The sequence below is a fragment of the Salmo salar genome, chromosome ssa15, assembly GCF_905237065.1.
Source record: "Salmo salar chromosome ssa15, Ssal_v3.1, whole genome shotgun sequence".
Taxonomy (NCBI): domain Eukaryota; kingdom Metazoa; phylum Chordata; class Actinopteri; order Salmoniformes; family Salmonidae; genus Salmo; species Salmo salar.
In genome coordinates, this window is record NC_059456.1 from 64,215,309 (window position 1) to 64,240,564 (window position 25,256).

The following is a 25,256-nucleotide window of genomic DNA, read 5'->3' on the forward strand; positions in this document are numbered from 1 at the left end:
CTTTAGGTGCCTTTTGGCAAACTCCAAGCGGGTTGTCATGCGTCTTTTACTAAGGAGTGGCATCCATATTGGTTTTTGTTCTGACATGCACTGTCAACTGTGGGACCTTATATAGACAGGTGTGTGCCTTTTCTAAATCATGTCCAATCAAGTTGTAGAAACATCTCAAGGATGATCAATGGAAACAGGATCCAGCTGATCTCAATTTTGAGTGTCATTGCAAATGGTCTGAATACTTATGTAAATGAGGTATATATATATACATACATACATACACACTTAAAGGAATACCTCATTTACATAAGTATTCAGACCATTTGCAATATATATATATATATATATATATATATATATATATATATATATATATATATATATATATATATATATATATACACACACACACACACACACACACACACACATTTGCATACATTTTAAATAACCTGTTTTCACTTTGTCATTAGGGGGTATTGTGTGTAGTTTGGTGAGGAAATGTTTTTATTTAAACCATTTCAGAATACGGCTATAACGTAACAAAATGTGGGAAAAGTCAAGGGGTCTGAATACTTTCCAAATGCACTGTATATATGATTCTTGTGTCCTTTCACAACAAAGATCTTTACTGAGATGACACAGGGATTTATTCAGCGGAAGTAGCAGGAACGCAGAACTGGAGAGACAAGCATGAAGCATCCCAAACAGTGAAGATTTGCACAAATTTCTAAAAAACAGTTTTTGCTTTGTCATTATGGGGTATTGTGTGAAGATTCAAGAGGGTCAAAAAAACAATTGAATCCATTTTAGAATATATAAGCATACATATACACACAGTGGCAAGAAAAAGTATGTGAACCCTTTCTAAATACCTGGATTTCTACATAAATTGGTCATAAAATTTGATCTGATCATCTAGCTCAGAACAATAGACAAACAGTCTGCTTAAACTATTAACACACAAGCAATTATACGTTTTCATGTCTTTATTGAACACACCGTGTAAACATTCACAGTGTAGGGTAGAAAAAGTATGTGAACCCTTGGATTTAATAACTGGTTGACCCTCCTGTGGCAGCAATAACCTCAACATTTTTTGTAGTTGCTGATCAGACCTGCACAACGGTCAGAAGAAATTTTGGACCATTCCTATTTACAAAACTGTTTCAGTTTAGCAATATTCATGGGATGTCTGGTGTAAACTGCTCTCTTGCGGTCATGCCACAGCATGTCAGTCGGGTTGAGGTCAGGACTCTGACTGGGCCACTCCAGAATGCGTATTTTCTTCTGTTGAAGCCATTCTGTTGTTGATTTACTTCTGTGTTTTGGGTCATTGTCTTGTTGCATCCCCCAACTTCTGTTGAGCTTCAGTTGGCGGACAGATAGCCTAACATTCTCCTGCAAAATGTCTTGATACATCTGGAAATACATTTTTCTGTCGTTGATGGCAAGCTGTCCAGGTCCTGAGGCAGCAAAGCAACCCCAAACCGTGGTGCTTTCTCCACCATACTTTACAGTTGGGATGAGGTTTTGATGTTGGTGTGCTGTGCCTTTTTTTTCTCTACACACGTAGTGTTGTGTGTTCCTTCCAAACAACTCAACTGCAGTTTCATCTGTCCATAGAATATTTTGCCAGAAGTGCTGTGGAACATCCAGGTGCTCCTTTGCATACTTCAGACGTGCAGCAATGTTTTTTTTGGGACAGCAGTGGCTTCTTCCGTGGTGTCCTCCCATGAACACCATTCTTGTTTAGTGTTTTACGTATCGTAGACTCGTCAACAGAGATGTTAGCATGTTCTAGAGATCTCTGTAAGTGTTTAGCTGACACTCTAGGATTCTTCTTAACCTCATTGAGCATTCTGTGCTGTGCTCTTGCAGTTATCTTTGCAGGACGGCCACTCCAAGGGAGAGTAGCAACAGTGCTGAACTTTCTCTATTCATAGACAACTTGTCTTACCGTGGACTGATGAACATCAAAGCTTTTAGAGATTCTTTTGTAACCCTTTCCAGCTTTATGCAAGTCAACAATTCTTAATCTTAGGTCTTCTGAGATCTCTTTTGTTCGAGGCATGGTTCACATCAGGCAATGCTTCTCGTGAATTGCAAACTCAAATTTTGTGAGTGTTTTTTATAGGGCAAGGCAGCTCTAACCAACATCTCCAATCTCGTCTCATTGATTGGGCTATAGGTTAGCTGACTTCTGACTACAAATAGCTTTTGGAAAAGTCATTTGCCTAGGGGTTCACATACTTTTCCCAACCTATACTGTGAATGTTTAAATGATGTATTCAATATAGACAAGAAAAATACACTAATTTGTGTGTCATTAGTTTAATCACACTCTGTATGTCTATTGTTGTGACTTAGATGAAAATCAGATCAAATTTGATGACCAATTTATGCACAAATCCAGGTAATTCCAAAGGGTTCACACCTTTTTTCTTGCCACTGTATATAAATATATATAACACGGCTGTCAGCCAATCAGCATTCAGGGCTTGAACCACCCAGTTTATAATGGAATTTATTTCCTGGTATTGTTTTGATAACCCCCCTCCCATTATTTTCAGCACTGTGCTTCAACTTGTATGACATCCAAGTCAGCACAGACAGACAGCTAGCTCACAAACTGCACTATCTATGGTGACCAAGCAGAACGGAAGTTATTTATGATGATTTTCCTTTAAGTTGCCTCAGCCTGCTGGCTTGTAGAAAGGCTCTCCTACAATTTACCAGTGCAGTTGTGTAACACCCATTGCTGATTTCGATTTGGAGATGTGTCTCTGTGTGCCTGCGTTTGGTCTCTGCAGCACTGCCAGTCACTAATAGAGGAAAGAAATCAGAGTAATTCATGGTTCACAGCTCCCCAAACTCATTCAGCGGAGAAAGAGAGCGAGAGAGATAGGACATTAGCATTTGTGAAATTAATAATTCAAACAGCAGTAAATGGCATCAGCCCTTGATTCAATTTGCAACTGATATTAATCATGGCTTGTGTGCAGAAATTAGAAATTAAATAACTTTTTCGGTGCATTCTGGGCTTTTCTGTGAAGGTGTTTTCAAGCAAGACATGAACTGATTATACTCTGTGATAATGCCAAAATACAAGGCGACTGTAATTCCTCACCTATATTCATACTATAATTACTTTTCGTACATAGCTGTGCATTTCAATAGAGGGATTACAGAATATTACTGCACACATCCTACCCACCAGTCAAGCTATTGTTCATGGAACATTAGCGAAGACACTGAGGCCAATTGTTAATCTGATTGAGCAAACTGCTTTCATAAAAGATGTCAGATAGCGTTTCCTGCTGCTCTGTGTGTCTGACAGAGATGGGATCAGAGTTCTGTGATGGAGAAAAATAGCCACTGTTCAGCATTCAGGACAGATGTTACATGGCTCCATGCTTAATGAAGGTCCTCACCTCTGAGAGACTGATGGCAGACTGGCGGTGGACTGAAGAGGGGATGGTCCCGGCACCAGCGGGCCGAAGGTGGATCATGGAAGCTCTTCTATAGATGAGTGAGAAGTGCCGCTGGGGAGAACTACATCAGGTATATGATGGTAAAGAAGGCGAGAGATGGCCATAACGACATCAGGAGGAGAGGTCCTTGACAAAATAGAATTCAGCGCAGAACACAAACATACAAAGACTGTAGAAACACTACAAATAACCTGACCTTCTGTCTACATGGGCAATTACTTTCCATTTCTTTTGTCCTTTCTTTGGAATTATTTGTAATTTCTTCATGTCTCTCCTTCCTCTTTCACAAGTAGGATTGAAGTGTGTTCAGGATGGTTTTTTACAAGTCACAATGAGATTTATGCGGTAGCGGCTGCCATAGACAGAACCTTCATTACGCCGCTGGGCAGGTTCGGGTGTATTCTGGGAGGTGACCTCTGAACTGTACCATTGTATTTCAATCCTAGTGCCTCTGTGTTCATGATGAATGTATCCGTACAGCTGCTGAACATTTTGTTTATATGGCTCTTCTGCATATGATCTAAACATCTCATCAATGTCATGTTGCTGATTAATTCACTGATTTGAAAATATATCTTTCTAGGGAATTGATCATTTCATGTGTCCTGCACTAAATATTGTTGTTCTACTGAATTGTTAATATTATGAGCTACTGCGTTTCCATGTTGTAGCTGTTAATAGATCATAATGCAAGCGGAACCATCTGAATAATGAAAACCATACTCCTGCTGCTCAGCTGATTCATTTTAGGATGTGGAAAGAGCGATTTGGGAGAAAACTCAGTGTGTTTGTTAACCCCACATTATATATTATGTATGATGTCGTGGACTCCAGATTAAACTGTAGATTTTCCAGGCAATACATCTCTTCTGTGGAAAGATTGTAATGTGTTCTACGCTTTAAAAAAAGACCATCGGATTGAGTACTTTAATGTGATTAACCCTTTCCTCAATTGGCCTATATAGATACGGCTACATTGAAATGTTTCTTACTGAAGAAATATGAACCCTGGTAGCAATTGAAAGGGAACAGTTTGGAGAGTATGGGAAAATGATTAGACCAAGTAAAATGCTCTGGATACATTCAGTAACATGATAAGAATGTTCCTGAAAAATGTGGGGTAGGTGCAACATAAGACATCACAAATGACAAGGGTTTGAGTGAGAGGACCAACTGGTGTCTCCAAATGGCCAGACACCTCTACAAAGTGTGCGCAGTTCTTAAGTCATTTCAATGCATTTTTATGACTCAAAGAAGAGTCTTTAACTATAAAGTTGCTTTTTGGAGCTCTCCTAGCTGTGCGGTTCAGGAGCTAGAGCATGCACACTTGTAGTTGTTTTGTTTGGAACACAACCCTGAATGCTTTTCTCTTTAAAATGTGTGTTGAACAGAAAAGCATGGGTATGTGATTTAATATCCTAAACACAATAATACACCATTTTAAAACATAGATGTATGAAGATAATGAGTGATCAGGTTGAGAGTGAAGCAGAAAGGTGCTACTGGCTGAACTGGTGCCATAAATAGGTCCCCTTGTCACCTGGGGAACAATCCTGAGGCACACACACACACACACACACACACACACACACACACACACACCATTTATCCTGTATTTCAGTTTCAAATGAAATGGCTCCAGTCAGGTTGTGATGACTGTGTTCTGTTTCTCTCTACAGGAGACATGCCTCTCTGCCCATCGACGTCACAGAGAACCCTGCCAGTCTGGTGTCAGCCGGCTGTAGGAGAGGTTTCCCCTGCCGCAAGTGGAAGTCTGCCTCTTTTGGGTACAGTAACATGTTGTTGTTTTTGTTCGGGTGTGTGTGTGTTCAGTGTGCCTGTATGGACCCCTAAACTTGATAGCACTGAAATGTTTTGTTTGGCCTTAATCACTACTGGTGCCCTCAAACTGCAGATGGCTAAAGCCTTTTTCACATTGGCAGTGTTGAAGTGACTGAAATCAAATCTGTTATTTTTCCTGCAGTCTGAACAGACTGATATTTCAAGCCACATTTCAAACCTCATTCGTAGGTGGTTTGAAGTAAGAAACAAATCCTATTACTGGCTTTTGTCTGAATGGTCAAATCTGATTTATTTGCACTCAAATGTTTTTTAGACTGTTATTTGGCATATCGTGTTGCTTGCTAGCTACTCTGACAGTTTGTCAACAACATGTGGTAGCTAACTAGCTTGTTAATTGTTTACAAACAAATGAGTGAGTGTGCTAGAAAGATAAACAGCTACCTAGCTGTCTTGTTGACTGCCGTGGTTAGCCAAAAATACTTGTTTTGAAAGTTGGATCATCTTATCCTTTGACGCTTTAAAAGTGTTCTTACACTATGATTTAGAACGTTGGGAATAGTCCATGGCAGGCATTGTTGTCACCTTAGATTGCTACACAACTTCTGAGTGATAGGAAGCACAAGGTTCACCACCAATCAGCCTATACCATTGTGCACACAGCGGTCGTTACTATGACAACTAGCCTAGCGATGTCAGCAAATGACTGCTTTCTGAACACACACACACCACACACACACACATACATACAATTTGGTCACTTGTAACTTGCTGTTTGACAGTCAGTAGTCCAAAACAGATTTGAAAAACAAAACAGATTTGAGCATTAAGGCCTGCAGTGTGAACAAGGCTTAAGTGTTTGATGTGATTGTGTTACTGTTATAAACAGAGTTCACAGTAAAATTGCCTTCTGGTAGATATGTTGCACCATGTTTGAGTCTCTACTGGCATATTCTAGGGAGCTGGTTGTGATAACTTATCCATCTGGGGGACGTGGCTGTTTCTTTCCCCCGGACATTCCTAATGGGCATCCTGTCCATTATGTAGTCCACTAATGAGATATGATGTTGGTGTATAATACCACCCACTACCTGGAGCCTGAGAGCCTCTCAATAAACAACAAGAGCCGGACGGGATAAGAGAGCGCACACACACAACACACAAAGCTTCTTCATTGCCCTGTGCTTCATCATCAAATAGCAATGAGCTCCCACTCAATAGCCTGCCTTCCTCATTATAGGCCCAAATTTTCCCCCAAGCTCATACCAGGCTCATTTAAAAAGCATTTAACATCCGTATCTGCGGTGTGCTTATATGGAAATGAGAGACCAAGACCTGAGATATGGGTATCTGATATTGTAGATGTTGTGAAGTGTTTCACTGATTTTAATGCCATGGGGTTCTATGGCGTTTTACAGAGAAACAGAGGAGATTATCGTGAACATATTGAGTAATTAGTATGTCAGATCAGTTGTGTCCTTTTGTGATAGTGTTTGTTTCAGGAACAGGTTTTGTAGCTAATAGGTGAAATGGGTTATGACGGCCAACACAATAATGGATGTGATTGAAGCGTGATAGGCTGGCTCGCAGCGCTGTTGTTTTTGCTTCATCATTTCACAGACTCATTAGCATAATCAGTCCCTAATCACCAACCAGCTGACTGACGACAGAGCACAACCCTCCAAAATGCCCCCAATACATTAGTGATTATTTGGACAATTTACTGATTTGTTTTAGTTGGCTGCTGTGTTAATTTAGCCCCCAGGTGGTTATTACATTTAAATGTATTAACATTATTAAGAAGTGTTAATTACTGCAGCTCAGCGTTATGTACACAGTACATGCAGTATTACTGCTGAACGATTAACCGAAATGTCCTTTTTCCCACCCATTTTTTTTAAACAACTAATTGACTGACTTGGGTTCAATTATTAGAATTTCCATTTATTTAAAGTAACGTAATGTGGATAAATGATGGTTAATAAATGATAAACAGTAATGGGCAGTCACTACCATCATGGGACTGTTTATTAATTGTTTTATTCGGTGTTACAGCATTCAACCCACAAAATGCATAGTGCATTTAATGTTAAAAAATTTAACCGGAAACCTTACATTTTTTTTCTATACTTGAACCGAAACCGAACCGACTTCAAAAAGCACTAATCGCTCAGCACTATGCAGTAAAAGTCCTTAAAGGAAATGTTCACCCAATTTTGAATGTTATATTGCTTTTGTGCATCTCTGAGTGATGTTCTATCTATTCCCTGGGTCATTTCATGTTTTCATTTGTTTCTGAGTTATTGTCGTTCAAGCAGGCATAAATCTGGCCGGTATGACGTAGTACTGTGATAAAGCTGCTCTCACTACACTGGAAGATAATAAGAATATGACTTTTAGATCGCAAGTACGTTTATCATACATGTCAGATTTCAATACTGGCCGATGTCATAACTTGGGAGGATATCTTCTCTCGAATGAGCCATTTATCATATTTTTGCGATTAAATGTGTAATTTAGCACATTTCTCCTATTTGTCAGCCTCTTAAAGTCCAGGGTGCATTGCATGGTGCCGTTGACAGAGATATTAGAGAAAGGAGATAGGAATCCCATTGGGCAATTAATGGAGGAATGTATAACACCCCAACCCCAGCAGACTTTTGACCAATCGCGTTCACGTTGTCAAGCTGCGTCACGCGGTTGCTAAACTAATCGTCACTCAATCCCTTCTCAAAGTCAGCGTATGAGTCGAGAAAGGTACCTATTTTCCTCAAAATTACAATTCCAAAGCTATACAATATTACAGATATGAAGTTAATTATCTCATCTCAGAAAAGATTTGTAATGTTGTACTTCTTGATCAAATTCTATTGGTCACATACACATGGTTAGCAGATGTTAATGCGAGTGTAGCGAAATGCTTGTGCTTCTAGTTCCAACTATGCAGTAATATCTAACAAGTAATCTAACAAATTCACAACAACTACCTTATACACACAAATGTAAAGGGAACAAGAATATGTACATATACATATATGGATGAGCGATGGCGTGTGGCATAGGCAAGATGCAGTAGATGGTGTAGAATACAGTATATACATATGAGATGAGTAATGTAGGATATGTAAACATTATTAAAGTGGCGTTATTTAAAGTGACTAGTGGTACCTTTATTAAGTCCATTTATTTAAGTGGCCAGAGATTTGCGGTTGAGGGCGGTGCAACAGCCTGACAGGATGCTCTCGATTGTGCATCTGTAAAAGTTTGTGAGTGATTTAGATGACAAGCCAAATTTCTTCAGCCTCCTGAAGAAATGTGTATGTGTGGGTGGACCATTTCAGTTTGTCCGTGATGTGTACGCCGAGCAACTTAACTTTCCACCTTCTCCAGTGTCAGTGTCATCGACGTGGTTGGGGGGTGCTCCCTCTGCTGTTTGCTGAAGTCCACGATCATCTCCTTTGTTTTGTTGACGTTGAGAGAGAGGTTATTTTCCTGACACCACAGTCCGAGGGCCCTAGTACAGTAGAGGGCTGAGAACGCACCCTTGTGGGGCCCCAGTGTTGAGGATCAGCGGGGTGGAGATGTTGTTTCCTACCTTCACCACCTGGGGGGCCCGTCAGGAAGTCCAGGACCCAGTTGCATAGGGCGGGGTCGAGACCCAGGGTCTCGAGCTTAATGACGAGTTTGGAGGGTACTATGGTGTTAAATGCTGAGCTGTAGTCAATGAACAGCATTCTTACATAGGTATTCCTCTTGTCTAGATGGGATAGGGCAGTGTGATGGCGATTGCATCGTCAGTGGACCTTTTGGGGCAGTAAGCAAATTGGAGTGGGTCTAGGGTATCAGATGGGGTGAAGGTATTATGATCCTTGACTAGTCTCTTAAAGCACTTCATGATGACAGAAGTGAGTGCTACGGGGCGATAGTCATTTAGTTCAGTTACCTTAGCTTTCTTGGGAACAGGAAAAATGGAGGCCATCTTGAAGCATGTGGGATTGGTAGGGATTGGGACTGGTTGAATATGTCCGTAAACACACCAGCCAGCTGGTCTGCGCATGCTCTGAGGACAGGGCTAGGGATGCCGCCTGGACCAGCAGCTTTGCGTGGGTTAGCACGTTTAAATGTTTTACTCACGTTGGCCATGGAGAAGGAGAGTCCACAGGCTTTGGTAGCTGGCCGTGTCAGTGGCACTGTATTGTCCTCAAAGCGAGAAAATAAGTTGTTTAATTTGTCTGGGAGCAAGATGTTGATGTCCGAGACGGGGTTGGTTTTCTTTTTGTAGTCCGTGATTGACTCTAGACCCTGCCACATACGTCTCGTGTTTGAGCCGTTGAATTGTGACTCTACTTTTGTCTCTCTACTGACCATTCATTCCTATAATTGTTGATGTAATGCATGTTAATGTTGAGCTCTCCTTGTCCCAGAACTGCCCAGAATGCACCACGCGGCCCATTGATGTTAAAACGATTCCAATGGAGTTTCCCATCTTCTTAAAAGTATCTCTGCTGTTGCGAATGTCAGACTCTACTTTGTGAGGCACATCGATCTGCAGGTTGAACATGGTGAGATTGTAGGCTCCTAAATTGATAGCTGTGAAATCGCCTAAACAAACTGCACTAACTAGCTACTTCACATGCTGATATTGTCTTTGGTATTATAGTGTGTAGCTATGTTTGCTAGCTAGCTAGCCAGCCAGCCCATAGAGAGAGCATTGCATTGTGGATGTTGTAGATGACTTGAGCTGAAACAGATTTCCACAATGGTTTTCACATGTTGCTACCAACCTTATTATTATGCCAAAATGAAACATTTGTTCACAAAAAATATTGTCAAATATTAGTCTTATTGAACACTGTAAATTATAGGAATGAATGGTTTTGGGTGGATTTTTTCTTTAATACATGCTTTAATGAGAACTTTCATTCCTCATGTCTGTTTTAGTTCTTTGTCTTTTGTGGCAACGGTGTTTTCTTGTGCTTGATCACTTCTGTGTTGGCGTTTCTTTTTGTGTTATGAGGTTGCCTTTGTCCTCCAGGACAGGACTGAATAAAGTCTTCGCACATGATAAAACACTGAATAAATGTCCTCTGCCACAATACAAAGGCACAGTTCGTCACACTCAAGGTTAATGGAACAGATTAGTTTACGGGACTAATGGAAAACAGGCATTTACTCCGGAAGGCAATGCTAGAACTGCTTTTTACACAGTGTCACTAAACGGATGTCAAACCATTTCTATTTTCTTTGTGATGATTATCTGCTGTGACACGGTAGGCCTGTGTGAGGCCCATATTTAAAGAGAGTGATTTATCTTCATACCTGTGTGTGTGTGTGTGTGTGTGTGTGTGTGTGTGTGTGTGTGTGTGTGTGTGTGTGTGTGTGTGTGTGTGTGTGTGTGTGTGTGTGTGTGTGTGTGTGTGTGTGTGTGTGTGTGTGTGTGTGTGTGTGTGTGCGCGCGGCGCGTGCAGTATTGAAGAAGGAGAGGAGGGGAAATGTTATTAGTGTGGGATTTCATATAGCTGCTGTTATCTCCTTTGGCATGCTGAGTCATTATTTCATTTATTGACATTTGCCTGTACGCTAATGTTCAACTGAAAAGCAGTACTGTATATGTTCCGTGAATACTTTCAGTATTACACACAGGTTGTGATGCAGTTTCAAAATGGTGTGTTGTGATTGTTGTTGTGAGCGTTGTTCACACTTATACAGAACATGTAAGTCAGCTAAAGTTGCTGAAAAGTTTCAATTGTTTTGTGCTAGGACTGAAGTACATGGGATGTTCAGAATTGTAGATCATCCAACTTTGTCCTTGAGCGTTAGGTATACAGTGTATTCGGAAATTATTCAGACCCCTTGACCTTTTCCACATTTTGTTATGTTACAGCCTTATTCCAAAATGTATTAAATTACATAAGTATTCAGACCCTTTGCTATGAGACTCGAAATTTTACTCAAGTACATCCTGTTTCCATTGATCATCCTTGGGATGTTTATACAACCTGATTGGAGTCCACCTGTGTTAAATTAAATTGATTGAACATGATTTGGAAAGGCACACACGTCTATATGAGGTGAACAGTTGACAGTGCAATTCAGAGCAAAAACCAACCTATGAGGTTGAAGGAATTGTCCGTAGAGCTCCGAGACAGGGTTGTGCCAAGGCATAAACACTGTAGCCTCCATCATTCTTGAATGGAAGAAGTTTGGAACCACCAAGACTCTTCCTAGAGCTGGCCGCTCGGCCAAACTGAGCAATCAGGGGAGAAGGGCGATGGTCACTCTGACAGAGCTCCAGAGTTCCTCTGTGGGGATGTGAAGGATAACCATCTCTGCAAGCACTCCACCAATCAGGCTTTTATGTAGAGTGGCCAGACCGAAGCCACTCCTTAGTAAAAGGCACATGACAGCCCGCTTGGAGTTTGACAAAAGGCACCTAAAGACTCTCAGACAATGAGAAACAAGATTCTCTGGTCTGATGAAACCAAGTATGAACTCTTTGGCCTGAATGCCAAGCATCACATCTGGAGGAAACCTGGCACCATACCTATGGTGAAGAATGGTGGTGGCAGCATCATGCTGTGAGAATGTTTTTCAGTGGCAGGGACTGGGAGACTAATCAGGATTGAGGGCAAGATGAACGGAGCAAAGTACAGACTGATCCTTAATGAAAACCTACTCCAGAGCGCTCAGGACCTCAGACTGGGGTGAAGGTTCACCTTCCAACAGGACAACAACCCTAAGCACACAGCCAAGACAACGCAGGAGTAGCTTCAGGACATGTTTCAATGTCCTTGAGTGGCCCAGCCAGAGCCCGGACTGGAACCTGATCGAACATCTCTGGAGAGACGTGAAAATAGCTGTGCAGCGACACTCCCCATCCAACCTGACAGAGCTTGAGAGTATCTGCAGAGAAGAATGGGAGAAATTCCCCAAATACAGGTGTGCCAAGTTTGTAGCGTCATACTCAAGAAGACCCGAGGCTGTAATCACTGCCAAAGGTGCTTCAACAAAGTACTGAGTAAAGGATCTGAATACTTATGTAAATGTATTATTTCAGTTGTTTAAAAAAATATATATATACATTTGCAAAGCATTTTTTTTACAAGTTTTCTTTATTATGTGGTATTGTGTTTAGATTGAGGAAAAAACTATTTAATACATTTTAGAATAAGGCTGTGTGTAATGTAACAAAATGTGGAAAAAGTAAAGTCGTCTGAATACTTTCCGAATGCGCTGAAGCAGTCAATACCAATGCTGCATTGTTGACACAGATTTGCTCTGTCAATGGGCTTATAAAGTGAAGTAGAGCGATCTCTGAGGAGTAGCCATCACATTCCAGGTAAACGACACAGTTAATATAACACAAACATACCCCAGGGAGGAACTTGTTCAGGGCAGGCCTCTGCTTTTTTTCTCCCTCTCTCTCTCTATGTTTAAGGGTCATATATGTGCTTGTATCTGTATAGTAATAGGGATGTCTATAGGACCACTGGCTTAGCTGAATCTGCTGCTAATACTGCTGGTTAAAATGTAACAAAAGAGGTACACTAATTTACCTTGGAAAAGGAACTGCCTGGTCAGGAACCTTCGCAATATTAATTGTGCTCACGTGGCTATTCATTCATTTCTTTTTTATTCACGCCAGCCACTACGCCTGGACACTGTAGTCAAATGTTTTCCCTGTCCAACTCTCTTTGGGACAACCAAAATATTTTCTTTGATTACTGGACCTCATTGGCTGATGGTTAAAGATAGTTAATGTACTGTCTTAAAATGCTCAGAAATTAAAGACAGGCCTGTTTTCATGTTGTAGTAGTTATTATTTTGTAAGACCGATGAATCATTGGCTCTGTCAGTAACTGCTTGTGCATCTGATTTAGTCCCAGTACAGAACCGCATTAAAAGAGTTCCATTGCACTCTGTGGTGTGATTCTTCAATTAAAATAGTCTTGACTCATGAATCTGTAGACAGGAAAAGTCCTTAGGGTGTGATAAATTGCCTGACTCCCCAGCTGACTTCAACAGTTCCTCTACCTCCTTTCTTTTCCCCCCTCGCTCTCGTCTCTTTACCCCTCTCTCCTTTCTCTCTCTTGTCTTTCCTCTCTCTATTCTAGATCTTCTCTCCTCTCTCCTCTCCACTGATCCCTCCGCACCACACCAGAATACTTCAGGGGAGAAATGTTCCATCCCACAACTAACACTTCCTGATTGTATTATTACACATGTAGGACAACAGTGAGTTGTCCTCTTGTGATCCATGTTACATTGAAGCTCTTTGTTTATGGTTTTGTCAGAGGTTTGTCAATTTGGTCAAGTCTGTTCAAGTGTGCAATAAGAGCACTGCTTTTATTGTCTGCTTGTTGAGACTTAGAGAGAAAGTGGAGCAGTGAGCCAGCCCAACAGGGACAGTGGATTGCAGTTTATTGTGTGACAGGGTAATTGCTCTATACGATTTATCAGCCAAGGGGATGAAATATTCAAAGGCATCTCGCTGCAGAGAAACTTGAAGGGCACACATCTTGAAACGGCACACTACTGTGTATATACGCTGAGTGTACAAAACATTAGGAACCCCTTACTAATATTGAGTTGCAACCCCCCTTTTGCCCTCAGAACAGCCTCAATTCGTCGGGGCATGAACACTACAAGGTCTTGAAAGCGTTCCACAGGGATGCTGGCCCATGTTGACTCCAATGCTTCCCACAGTTATGTCAAATTGGCTGGATGGCCTTAGGGTCGTGTTTGGTATACTCAAATAATGTTGGTCCCGGGAATCGAACCCACTAACCTGGCATTACAAGCACCGTGCTCTACCAACTGAACTACAAAGGACCACTCACAATAAACATGTGGACAGAGCATGCATTAACTGATTGGAAATGGGATGGAAGTACATTATATTGCCAGTGCGATGTGTGCGCTATTTACAGGATGTAGATTCTCTCTCCCTCAGCCTGCAGAGCTCAGGGCTTCCCGGCTGGTTTATGATACACTGTAGGCTCAGTCTCCCTCTCACTCTTTCCTCCTTCACATTCTCTATGTATTTCTATATCACCCTCCCTCCCTCATGTGCTCTCTCTATTTCGCTCTCTCTCCTCATCCTTCTCTCGCTCTCTCTCTTTGTGTGTGTGTAACTACTGCACCACAAGTCTCTCTATTGATTACTCGATACGAGGGTTGGGGTGAGGCTATGAGGTCATGCTAGAGGTGTAAATCCCCCCTGATTTCTACCCAGCAATCAGGGGATGTCCTGAGGACATTTGGTGACGTTCCCATTTGGTCCCTTATGGGTTTCACCACAACGTTATCCCATTGATAACAGTAGCAACCGGGAACTAGACAAAACCTCCAGGGGACCATGACACAATGTCCTGGTGACTTTAGGCGACCATTTCATGATGTCTTGGGAACGTCTTAACGACTCATTATTGTGTGTAGGTTACATCCCATTCATATTGTTTCCATGGCATTATAACACTGCTCATGGCACTTCTCTCTTGTAGTGTTTTGTGCCGGCCAGGTTCCGATGTGCTATCTGCAGGCCGGGACGGACGGACGGACGGACAGAGGGAGGAAAGGAGGGAGGGATTGATCTGAATGATCCACTAGCTCCATTTCATACATTAATAATTCAGAGGTTTTATGATCTTCATTACAGTGAATGGCTGTTTCAGAGGGAGGCTGTGGTTTGTGGTTATCTCAGGCGCCTGGCTGCAGTAATAACACAGCTCAGCCTATTGATTACTGGAATGGTCTGCCCTATTCCTGCATCAGCTGGTCAGGGGCTGCTGGTAGTGCTTCTGTTAGTGGCCAGTGTGTTATTTGTTGCGTGCTGCTTCCGGGTAGCCAGGAGGCAGGCTATAATACTGGGTTGAGGTGCATGGGTTCACTTCACACAGAGGAGAGGGAACCGAGTGAGAATAAGTACTATAATAATACAGTACTGTACATGGGTCGATGGCTATATAAGTTCTGGAGAGATGGATGTATGGATTTGTCACGACTTCTACCGAAGTCGATGCCCCTCCTTGTTCGGGTGGTGCTCGGCGGTCGACGTCACCTGTCTTCTAGCCATCATTGATCCATTTTTCATTTTCCATTGGTTTTGTCTTGTCTTCCTACACACCTGGTTCCAATCCCATCAATTACATGCTGTGTATTTAACCCTCTGTTTCCCCTCATGTCCTTGTCGGAGATTGTTTGTGGTTATGTGTTCGTGTATTTTGTATAGGTGTGCGACGGGTATGTTCACCCATGTTTATTTTATGTATTTGGGTTTGGAGTTTGTTTTAATATATTAAACTACTCCAGTTACACCAAGTTGGTTTCTCCTTCGCCTGACTTCCCTGCCACCTACACACACGACAATGACAGGATTGGATATACTGTATACAGTTGAAGTCGGAAGTTTACATACACCTTAGCCAAATACGTTTAAACTCAGTTTTTCACAATTCCTGACATTTAATCCTAGTAAAAATTCCCTGTCTTAGGTCTGTTAGGATCACCACTTTATTTTAAGAATGTGAAATGTCAGAGTAATAGTAGAGTGATTTATTTAAGTTTTTATTTCTGTCATTTAGTTTCCCAGTGGGTCAGAAGTTTACATACACTCAATTAGTATTTGGTAGTATTGCCTTTAAATTGTTTAACTTGGGTCAAACATTTCAGGTAGCCTACCACAAGCTTCCCACAATAAGTAGTGCGAATTTTGGCCCATTCCTCCTGACAGAGCTGGTGTAACACTTTCTTTTGGTTACTACATGATTTCATATGTGTTATTTCATAGTTTTGATGTCTTCACTATTATTCTACAATGTAGAAAATAGTAAAAATAAAGAAAAACCCTTGAATTAGTAGGTGTGTCCAAACACTTAGGCTTCTACTTCCAGCTTATACATACTATGTATATACATTTTACGGACATAATCTAGTTTACAATAGTTATTTGGTTTGTTTTTAGTCCTGTTCTTCCTCTACCTTCAACCTCTCCCATCTATTTCTGATGTCCATCCACTTTGCTTTCTATTTGCCATATATTTTTCAACTGTGCTGTGATGTTTCACAAAAGATCTGAACATTTCTATTCTCATAGTTTCTACAGATTGTAAATTAAAGATACAAATGTTTGCTAAAAGTATTATTATTTTATTGATCGATTTGACTATGACTTTTCAGATCACCCAGTAGTGTTATCTGCAGAGTTGGCTCCAGGTAAATGTTGCAATTCTTCAGCCATTCCTGGACCTGACAAAAAAAAAGCTATTGTACATATGGACAGAACCAAAATAAACAATCTAATGACTGTCTCTTTGCAGCATTGCCGGGAAGGTTGTATCCCCCATATATAACATTCTATTGGTTGCAAGAATTTTGTATAATAATTTAAATTTAAAAATTAAAAGTTTTGAACCCGGCGTCGTTTTGCGTATTTGTTCATAAGCCATGGAATCGGTACATCATCTCTACGGCACAGCTGTCAATGTTTTGGTCCTTAAATGAAACTGGTTTACTTTTTTATTTATCACAATTTTCTTTAATCAATTTTGGTCTTTTAATGCAGGGCCGACAGACAAGTTCCTTACTTTTTCCACCTTCCACTTTCCTCTTCCATTTTTGTGGTAATGCTGCAATTAGTTGGTTGTAATTTTGGGTAGGACAGACATTTCCATATATTTTGGTTAGCTGCATGTGTGACAACTCCACCAGTCCTATTTATGATATAATTTACAAAGATTATACCGTTTTAGTTTTTTTATCAGTTAGTGTATTTACAGTTAACCACACTATTTGTTGAATTACTTGTTCTGTCTTTTCTGGTGGATTAAACTGAAATTGCAACTAACTTTCTATGGCTTGTTTTAAAACTCAAATCAAATCAATTTTTATTTGTCACTTGCGCCAAATACAACAGGTTTAGACCTTACAGTGAAATGCTTACTTACAAGCCCTTAACCTACAATGCAGTTTTAAGAAAAATAAGAAATAAAAGTAAGAAATAATTAAAGAGCAGCAGTAAAATAACAATAGTGAGGCTATATACAGGGGGTACCGGTACAGAGTCAGTGTGTGAGGGCACCGGTTAGTCGAGGTAATTGAGGTAGTATGTACATGTAGGGAGAGTTATTAAAGTGACTATGCATAGATAACAACAGAGAGTAGCAGCAGCATAAAAGAGAGGGGGTGGGGGGCAATGCAAATAGTCTGGGTAGCCATTTGATTAGATGTTCAGGAGTCTTATGGCTTGGGGGTAGAAGCTGTTTAGAAGCCTCTTGGACCTAGACTTGGCACTCCGGAACCGCTTGCCATGCGGTAGCAGAGAGAACAGTCTATGACTAGGTTGGCTGGAGTCTTCAACAATTTTTAGGTCCTTACTCTGACACTACCTGGTATATACACTGCTCAAAAAAATAAAGGGAACACTTAAACAACACAATGTAACTCCAAGTCAATCACACTTCTGTGAAATCAAACTGTCCACTTAGGAAGCAACACTGATTGACAATAAATTTCACATGCTGTTGTGCAAATGGAATAGACAACAGGTGGACATTATAGGCAATTCGCAAGACACCCCCAATAAAGGAGTGGTTCGGCAGGTGGTGACCACAGACCACTTCTCAGTTCTTATGCTTCCTGGCTGATGTTTTGGTCATTTTTGAATGCTGGCGGTGCTTTCACTCTAGTGGTAGCATGAGACGGAGTCTACAACCCACACAAGTGGCTCAGGTAGTGCAGCTCATCCAGGATGGCACATCAATGCGAGCTGTAGCCAGAAGGTTTGCTGTGTCTGTCAGCGTAGTGTCCAGAGCATGGAGGCGCTACCAGGAGACAGGCCAGTACATCAGGAGATGTGGAGGAGGCCGTAGGAGGGAAACAACCCAGCAGCAGGACCGCTACCTCCGCCTTTGTGCAAGGAGGAGCAGGAGGAGCACTGCCAGAGCCCTGCAAAATGACCTCCAGCAGGCCACAAATGTGCATGTGTCTGCTCAAACGGTCAGAAACAGACTCCATGAGGGTGGTATGAGGGCCCGACGTCCACAGTTGGGGGTTGTGCTTACAGCCTAACACCGTGCAGAACGTTTGGCATTTGCCAGAGAACACCAAGATTGGCAAATTTGCCACTGGCGCCCTGTGCTCTTCACAGATGAAGCAGGTTCACACGGAGCACATGTGACAGACGTCTGGAGACGCCGTGGAGAACGTTCTGCTGCCTGCAACATCCTCCAGCATGACCGGTTTGGCGGTGGGTCAGTCATGGTGTGGGGTGGCATTTCTTTGGGGGCCGCACAGCCCTCCATGTGCTCGCCAGAGGTAGCCTGACTGCCATTAGGTACCGAGATGAGATCCTCAGACCCCTTGTGAGACCATATGCTGGTGCGGTTGGCCCTGGGTTCCTCCTAATGCAAGACGATGCTAGACCTCATGTGGCTGGAGTGTGTCAGCAGTTCCTGCAAGAGGAAGGCATTGATGCTATGGACTGGCCCGCCCGTTCCCCAGACCTGAATCCAATTGAGCACATCTGGGACATCATGTCTCGCTCCATCCACCAACGCCACGTTGCACCACAGACTGTCCAGGAGTTGGCGGATGCTTTAGTCCAGGTCTGGGAGGAGATCCCTCAGGAGACCATCCGCCACCTCATCAGGAGCATGCCCAGGCGTTGTAGGGAGGTCATACAGGCATGTGGAGGCCACACACACTACTGAGCCTCATTTTAACTTGTTTTAAGGACATTACATAAAAGTTGGATCAGCCTGTAGTGTGGTTTTCCACTTTAATTTTGAGTGTGACTCCAAATCCAGACCTCCATGGGTTGATAAATTGGATTTCCATTGATTATTTTGGTGTGATTTTGTTGTCAGCACATTCAACTATGTAAAGAAAAAAGTATTTAATAAGATTATTTCATTCATTCAGATCTAGGATGTGTTATTTTAGTGTTCCCTTTATTTTTTGGAGCAGTATTGGTCCTGAATGGCAGGAAGCTTGGCCCTGGTAATGTACTGGGCCGTACACACCACCCTCTGTAGTGCCTTGCGGTCAGACGCCGAGTAGTTGCCATACCAGGCAGTGATGCAACCCGTCAGGATGCTCACGATGGTGCAGCTGTAGAACATTTTGAGGATCTGAGGACCTATGCCAAATCTTTTCAATCTCCTGAGGTAGAATAGGTTTTGTCGTGTACTCTTCACATCTGTCTTGGTGTGCTTGGACCATGTTAGTTTGTTGGTGATGTGGACGCCAAGGAACTTGAAGTGCTCAACATGCTCCACTACAGCCCCATTGATGAGAATGGGGGTGTGCTTGGTCCTCCTTTTCCTTTAGTCCACAATCATCTCCTTTGTCTTGATCACGTTGAAGGAGAGGTTGTTGTCCTTGCACCACACGGTCAGGTCTCTGACGACCTCCCTATAGGCTGTTTCGTCATAGCGGTGATCAGGCCTACCACTGTTGTGTCATCGGCAAACTTAATGATGGTGTTGGAGTCGTGCCTGGCCGTGCAGTCATGAGTGAACAGGGAGTACAGGAGGGGACTGAGCACGCACCCCATGAGGGGCCACTGTGTTGAGGATCAATGTTGCGGATGTGTTGTTACCTACCCTTACCACCTGGGGGCGGCCCGTCAGGAAGTCCCGGATCCGGTTGCAGAGGGAGGTGTTTAAGTCCCAGGGTCCTTATTTTAGTGATGAGCTTTGAGGGCGCTGTGGTGTTGAACGCTGTAGTCAATGAATAGCATTCTCACATAGGTGTTCCTTTTGTCCAGGTGTGAAAGGGTAGTGTGGAATGTAATAGCGATTGCATCATCTGTGGATCTGTTGGGGCGGTATGCAAATTGTAGTGGGTCTAGGGTTTCTGGGATAATGGTGTTGATGTGAGCCATGACCAGCCATTCAAATCACTTCATGGCTACAGACGTGAGTGCTACGGGTCGGTAGTCATTTAGGCAGGTTACCTTAGTGTTCTTGGGAACAGGGATTATGGTGGTCTGATTGAAACATGTTGGTATTACAGACTCCGACAGGGAGAGGTTGAAAATGTCAGTGAAGACACTTGCCAGTTGGTCAGTGCATGCCTGGAGTACACGTCCTGGTAATCAGTCGGGCCCTGCGGCCTTGTGAATGTTGACCTATTTTTAGGTCTTACATCGGCTGCGGAGAGCGTACTCACGCAGTCATCCGGAACAGCTGATGCTCTCATGAATGTTTCAGTATTACTTGCCTCGAAGCGAGCATAGAAGTAATGTAGCTCGTCTGGTAGGCTCGTGTCATTGGGCAGCTCTCGGCTGTGCTTCCCTTTTGAAGTCTGTAATAGTTTGCAAGCCCTGCCACATCCGACGAGCATCGGAGCCGGTGTATTACGATTCCATCTTAGTCCTGTATTGACGCTTTGCCTGTTTGATGGTTCGTCAGAGGGCATAGCGGGATTTCATTTAAGCTCCCGGGTTAGAGTCCCTTTAGCTCTACCCTTTAGCTCAGTGCGGAAGTTGCCTGTAATCCATGGCTTCTTGTTGAGGTATGTAGGTACAGTCACTGTGGGAACGATGTCATCTATGCACTTATTGATGAAACCAGTGACTGATGTGGTTTACTCCTCAATGCCTTCGGAAGAATCCCGGAACATATTCCAGTCTGTGCTAGCAAAACAGTCCTGTACCTTAGCATCTGCTTCATCTGACAACTTTTTTATTGACCGAGTCACTGGTGCTTCCTGCTTTAATTTTTGCTTGTAAGCAGGAATCAGGAGGATAGAATTATGGTCAGATTTGCCTAATGGAGGTAAGGGAGAGCTAGAGCTAAAGTGGTCGAGTTTTATTTTTATTTTATTTTTTCCCTTCATTAAAGTCACCGGCCACTAGGAACGCCGCCTCTGGATGAGAGCTATTTCAGAGATCATTTCATTTTCAAATAACCAAAGTGAGAGGTTGTAATTTGAATAAAGGGATAAAGGTCATTATTGAACATGGGGTGCGACATTCTTACTAATTTGCTAGAGAACCAGTTCGGATTTTAGTGTAGCTTTTGTATGACTGACGCCTTTAGTGAGAGGTCTGTTTTAATATTTAACCAGTTCTGCCCTCCAAATTATATAAATTGGCCTTCTTCCACATTTTGTTACGTTTGTCTTATTCTAAAATGGATTCAATTATTTTTTTCCCTCAATCAATCTACTCACAATACCTCATAATGACAAAGCAAAAACTGTATTTTAGAAATGTAATTTATTAATCAAGGATCTCTCTTTACTTTGCTCCGTTCATCTTTGCCTCGATCCTGACAAGTCTTCCAGTTCCTGCCACTGAAAAACATCCCCACAGCATGATGCTGCCACCATGCTTCACCGTAGGGAGGGTGCCAGGTTTCCTCCAGATGTGAAGCTTGGCATTAAGGCCACTGAGTGTCTGGTCTGATGAAACCAAGATTGAACTCTTCTTTCTCATGATCTAAGAATCTTTAGGTGCCTTTAGGCTGTCATGTGCCTTTTTCTGAGGAGTGGTTTCTGGCCACTCTACCATAAAGGCCTGCTTACGGAGTGCTGCAGAGATTGTTGTCCTTCTGGAAGGTTCTCCCATCTCCACAGAGGCACTCTAGTTGTATTTGTTTTGGATCCAATGGATAATATAGTACATTTATCATAATTTTGTTGTAATCCTGAGAGGTTAGAAAAGGTATCTACATCCCCTGAGGCTGTGGAGTGATCCAAATTGTGGATTTAAAAGAAAACATGAATCATCAGCGTACAATGACACCTTTATTGTTAAGTCCTGGATTTCTAACCCCTTGATATTATTGTTGGATCTGATTTTAACATGCTAACATTTCTATGGCAGTAATATATAGATTTGCCGATAGTGGACATCCTTATTTTACTCCTTCTGACAGTTTTAAAACTTTCTGATAAGTACTACAGCCACTATTGTAAAGTTTGATTCCACCAGATGGGAAGTCACTAGTAAGCAACAATGATTTAATAGGCCTATGAAGAGAAACACCCATAATGTGTGGGAGCTCTTAAGCTTTGGGTGTTCTTTGATGTTCGTGGTTTCTGTTTTGTCATCACATTCTGTAGCATCCAAACTGTGCACCAGCCATTGGATGAATGGAAACAGACATCTGTTACAAAACACCAAAACATGTAATGACATTTGGCGATTGTCATTAGGCCTAGATTCTTGTAACCTGAATTAATTGATGGGTCTTGCTGACAAATTTACCTTTTTTGTATAAATAAACCTCAGGACACCTGAAAAGAGGCTGAAAAATGGGATGCAAGTACAGCTGTGCTTTCCCGACCTCAGAGTGGGAAACTATGAGGACCCAGTTGAAACAATGTTGCAAGTTCACTAGCAGACTGAACCCAGTCGATATACAAAGTTGCAAGTTTACTAGCAAAAGCTCAAGACAGAGAGAGCCACACAGGCGGAGTAGAGCGATGGAAAGAACCTGAACCAACTGTCACTGGTTTAAACCATGATAGAGAGGTGGGGTGTTCGTTTCATTTGGAATAAGCGTTTATTTTCACATTTACCACTGTATCAGTACAATTAGGAGAATGGGTAAATTAGAGAACCACTCATGTCTCATTTGGGGTGTCTGAACCCCCCTGGTCCCCGCTGTAATTTGCACACTGAGGTTACTCACATTAAGATCTTTATTTAAGTAGTGTAGAGTCTGGAGTGCTGCTCTGGTCTTCTGTCTCTCAATCTGGCTGGGAACTACAGGGTTGCTGCTGTGATGATGAGTGACTGAAGCCATGACCTGTCCTGATAGGAGCGGTCAAGAGGTCGTTGAGAAGTGGACTCAGAGCTCAGAAGTGGTTGAGATGTAATTACAGTGCCTTTGGAAAGTATTCAGACCCCTAGACTTTTTCCATATTTTGTTACGATACAGCTTTATTCTAAAATTGATTAAATATTTTTTTTCCCCCTCAATCAATCTACTCACAATACCCCATAATGACAAAGCAAAAACTGTATTTTAGAAATGTTTGCTAATTTATTCATCAAGGATCTCTCTGTACTTTGCTCCGTTCATCTTTGCCTCGATCCTGACTAGTCTTCCAGTCCCTGCCACTGAAAAATATCCCCACAGCATGATGCTGCCACCATGCTTCACCGTAGGGAGGGTGCCAGGTTTCCTCCAGATGTGAAGCTTGGCATTAAGGCCACTGAGTGTCTGGTCTGATGAAACCAAGATTGAACTCTTCTTTCTCATGGTCAAAGAATCTTTAGGTGCCTTTAGGCTGTCATGTGCCTTTTTCTGAGAAGTGGCTTCTGGCCACTTTACCATAAAGGCCTGATTACGGAGTGCTGCAGAGATGGTTGTCCCTCTGGAAGGTTCTCCCATCTCCACAGAGGCACTCTAGTTGTATTTGTTTTTGATCCAATGGATAATATAGTACAGTTATCATCATTTGGTTGTAATCCCCAAAACCTTTTTTATTTTTTTACATTTTTTTAAGCTCAGCAATCTACACACAATACCCAATAATGACAAAGAGAAAACAGCTTTTAGACATGTTTGCAAATGTATAAAAAATAAATAAACGCATATTATTTACATAAGTATTCATCCCCTTTGCTATGAGACTCAAAATTGAGCTCAGGTGCATCCTGTTTCCATTGATCATCCTTGAGATGTTTCTGTGGTAAATTCAAATGATTGGACGTGATTTGGAAAGGCACACACCTGTCTATATAAAGTCCCACAGTTGACTGTGCATGTCAGAGTAAAAACCAAGCCATAAGGTCAAAGGAATTGTCCTGATGGTCACTCTGACAGAGCTCCAGAGTTCCTCTGTGGAGATGGGAGAACCTTCCAGAAGGACAACAATCTCTGCAGTACTCCACCAATCAGGCCTTTATGTTTGAGTGGCCAGACGGAAGCCACTCCTCAGTAAAAGGCACATGAAAGCCCGCTTAGAGTTTACCAAAAGGCACCTAAAGACTCTGACCATGAAAAACAAGCACCTTCCCCACGGTGAAGCATGATGGTGGCAGCATCATGCTGTGGGGATGTTTTTCAGCGGCAGAGACTGGGAGACTAGTTATGATCGAGGGAAAGATGAACGGAGCAAAGTACAGAGAGATCCTTGATGAAAACCTACTCTAGAGCGCTCAGGACCTCAGACTGAGGTGAAGGTTCACCTTCCAACAGGACAACAACCTTAAGCACACAGCCACCAAGACAACGCAGGAGTGGCTTCGGGACAAGTCTCTGAATGTCCTTGAGTGGCCCAGCCAGAGCCCGGACTTGAACCCGATCGAACATCTCTGGAGAGACCTGAAAATAGCTGTGCAGCGACGCTCCCCATTCAATCTGACAGAGCTTAAGAGGATCTGCAGAGAAGAATGGGAGAAACTCCCCAAATACAGGTGTGCCAAGATTGTAGCGTCATACCCAAGAAGACTCGAGGCTGTATTTGCTGCCAAAGGTGCTTCAACAAAGTACTGAGTAAAGGGTCTGAATACTTATGTAAATGTAATATTTCAGTTTTTTGTTTTTTATTTATTAAACTAGCAAATATGAAAATTAAAAAAACTTTTGCATTGTCATTATGGGGTATTGTGATGTCATTATGGGGTATTGTGATGTCATTATGGGGTATTGTGATGTCATTATGGGGTATTGTGATGTCATTATGGGGTATTGTGATGTCATTATGGGGTATTGTGTGTAGATTGATGAGGGGGGAAAAACGATTTAATACAATTTAGAATAAGGCTGTAACGTAACAAAATGTGGAAAAAGTCAAGTGGTCTGAATACTTTCCGAAGGCACTGTATGTGCCATAGAAATAACGATGTTTGTCCTGATCTGTACCACATATCCACCATGTCACTCTCAGGAGAACTGGAGTGTTTTAAAATGTGCGTCTAGCTCCTTGTGGTAATTTGTCATAATAACCGCAAAGTCCTCTGACAGTCTATCGGCATTGCACTGAGCACACCGCACTATGCAACACTGC

At 42.2% G+C, this 25,256-nt stretch overlaps 1 protein-coding gene across 2 annotated transcripts in view; it reads left to right on the top strand.

Moving 5' to 3' along the window:
* Positions 1-25,256, top strand: part of LOC106571902 (IQ motif and SEC7 domain-containing protein 1) — a 191,660-nt gene that overhangs the window by 73,446 nt on the left and 92,958 nt on the right. For both annotated transcript variants that reach the window (XM_014145442.2, XM_014145449.2), the window contains exon 3: positions 5,168-5,275. In XM_014145442.2, the coding sequence (XP_014000917.1) occupies positions 5,168-5,275 (108 nt within the window). The remainder of the gene's footprint in view (positions 1-5,167; positions 5,276-25,256) is intronic.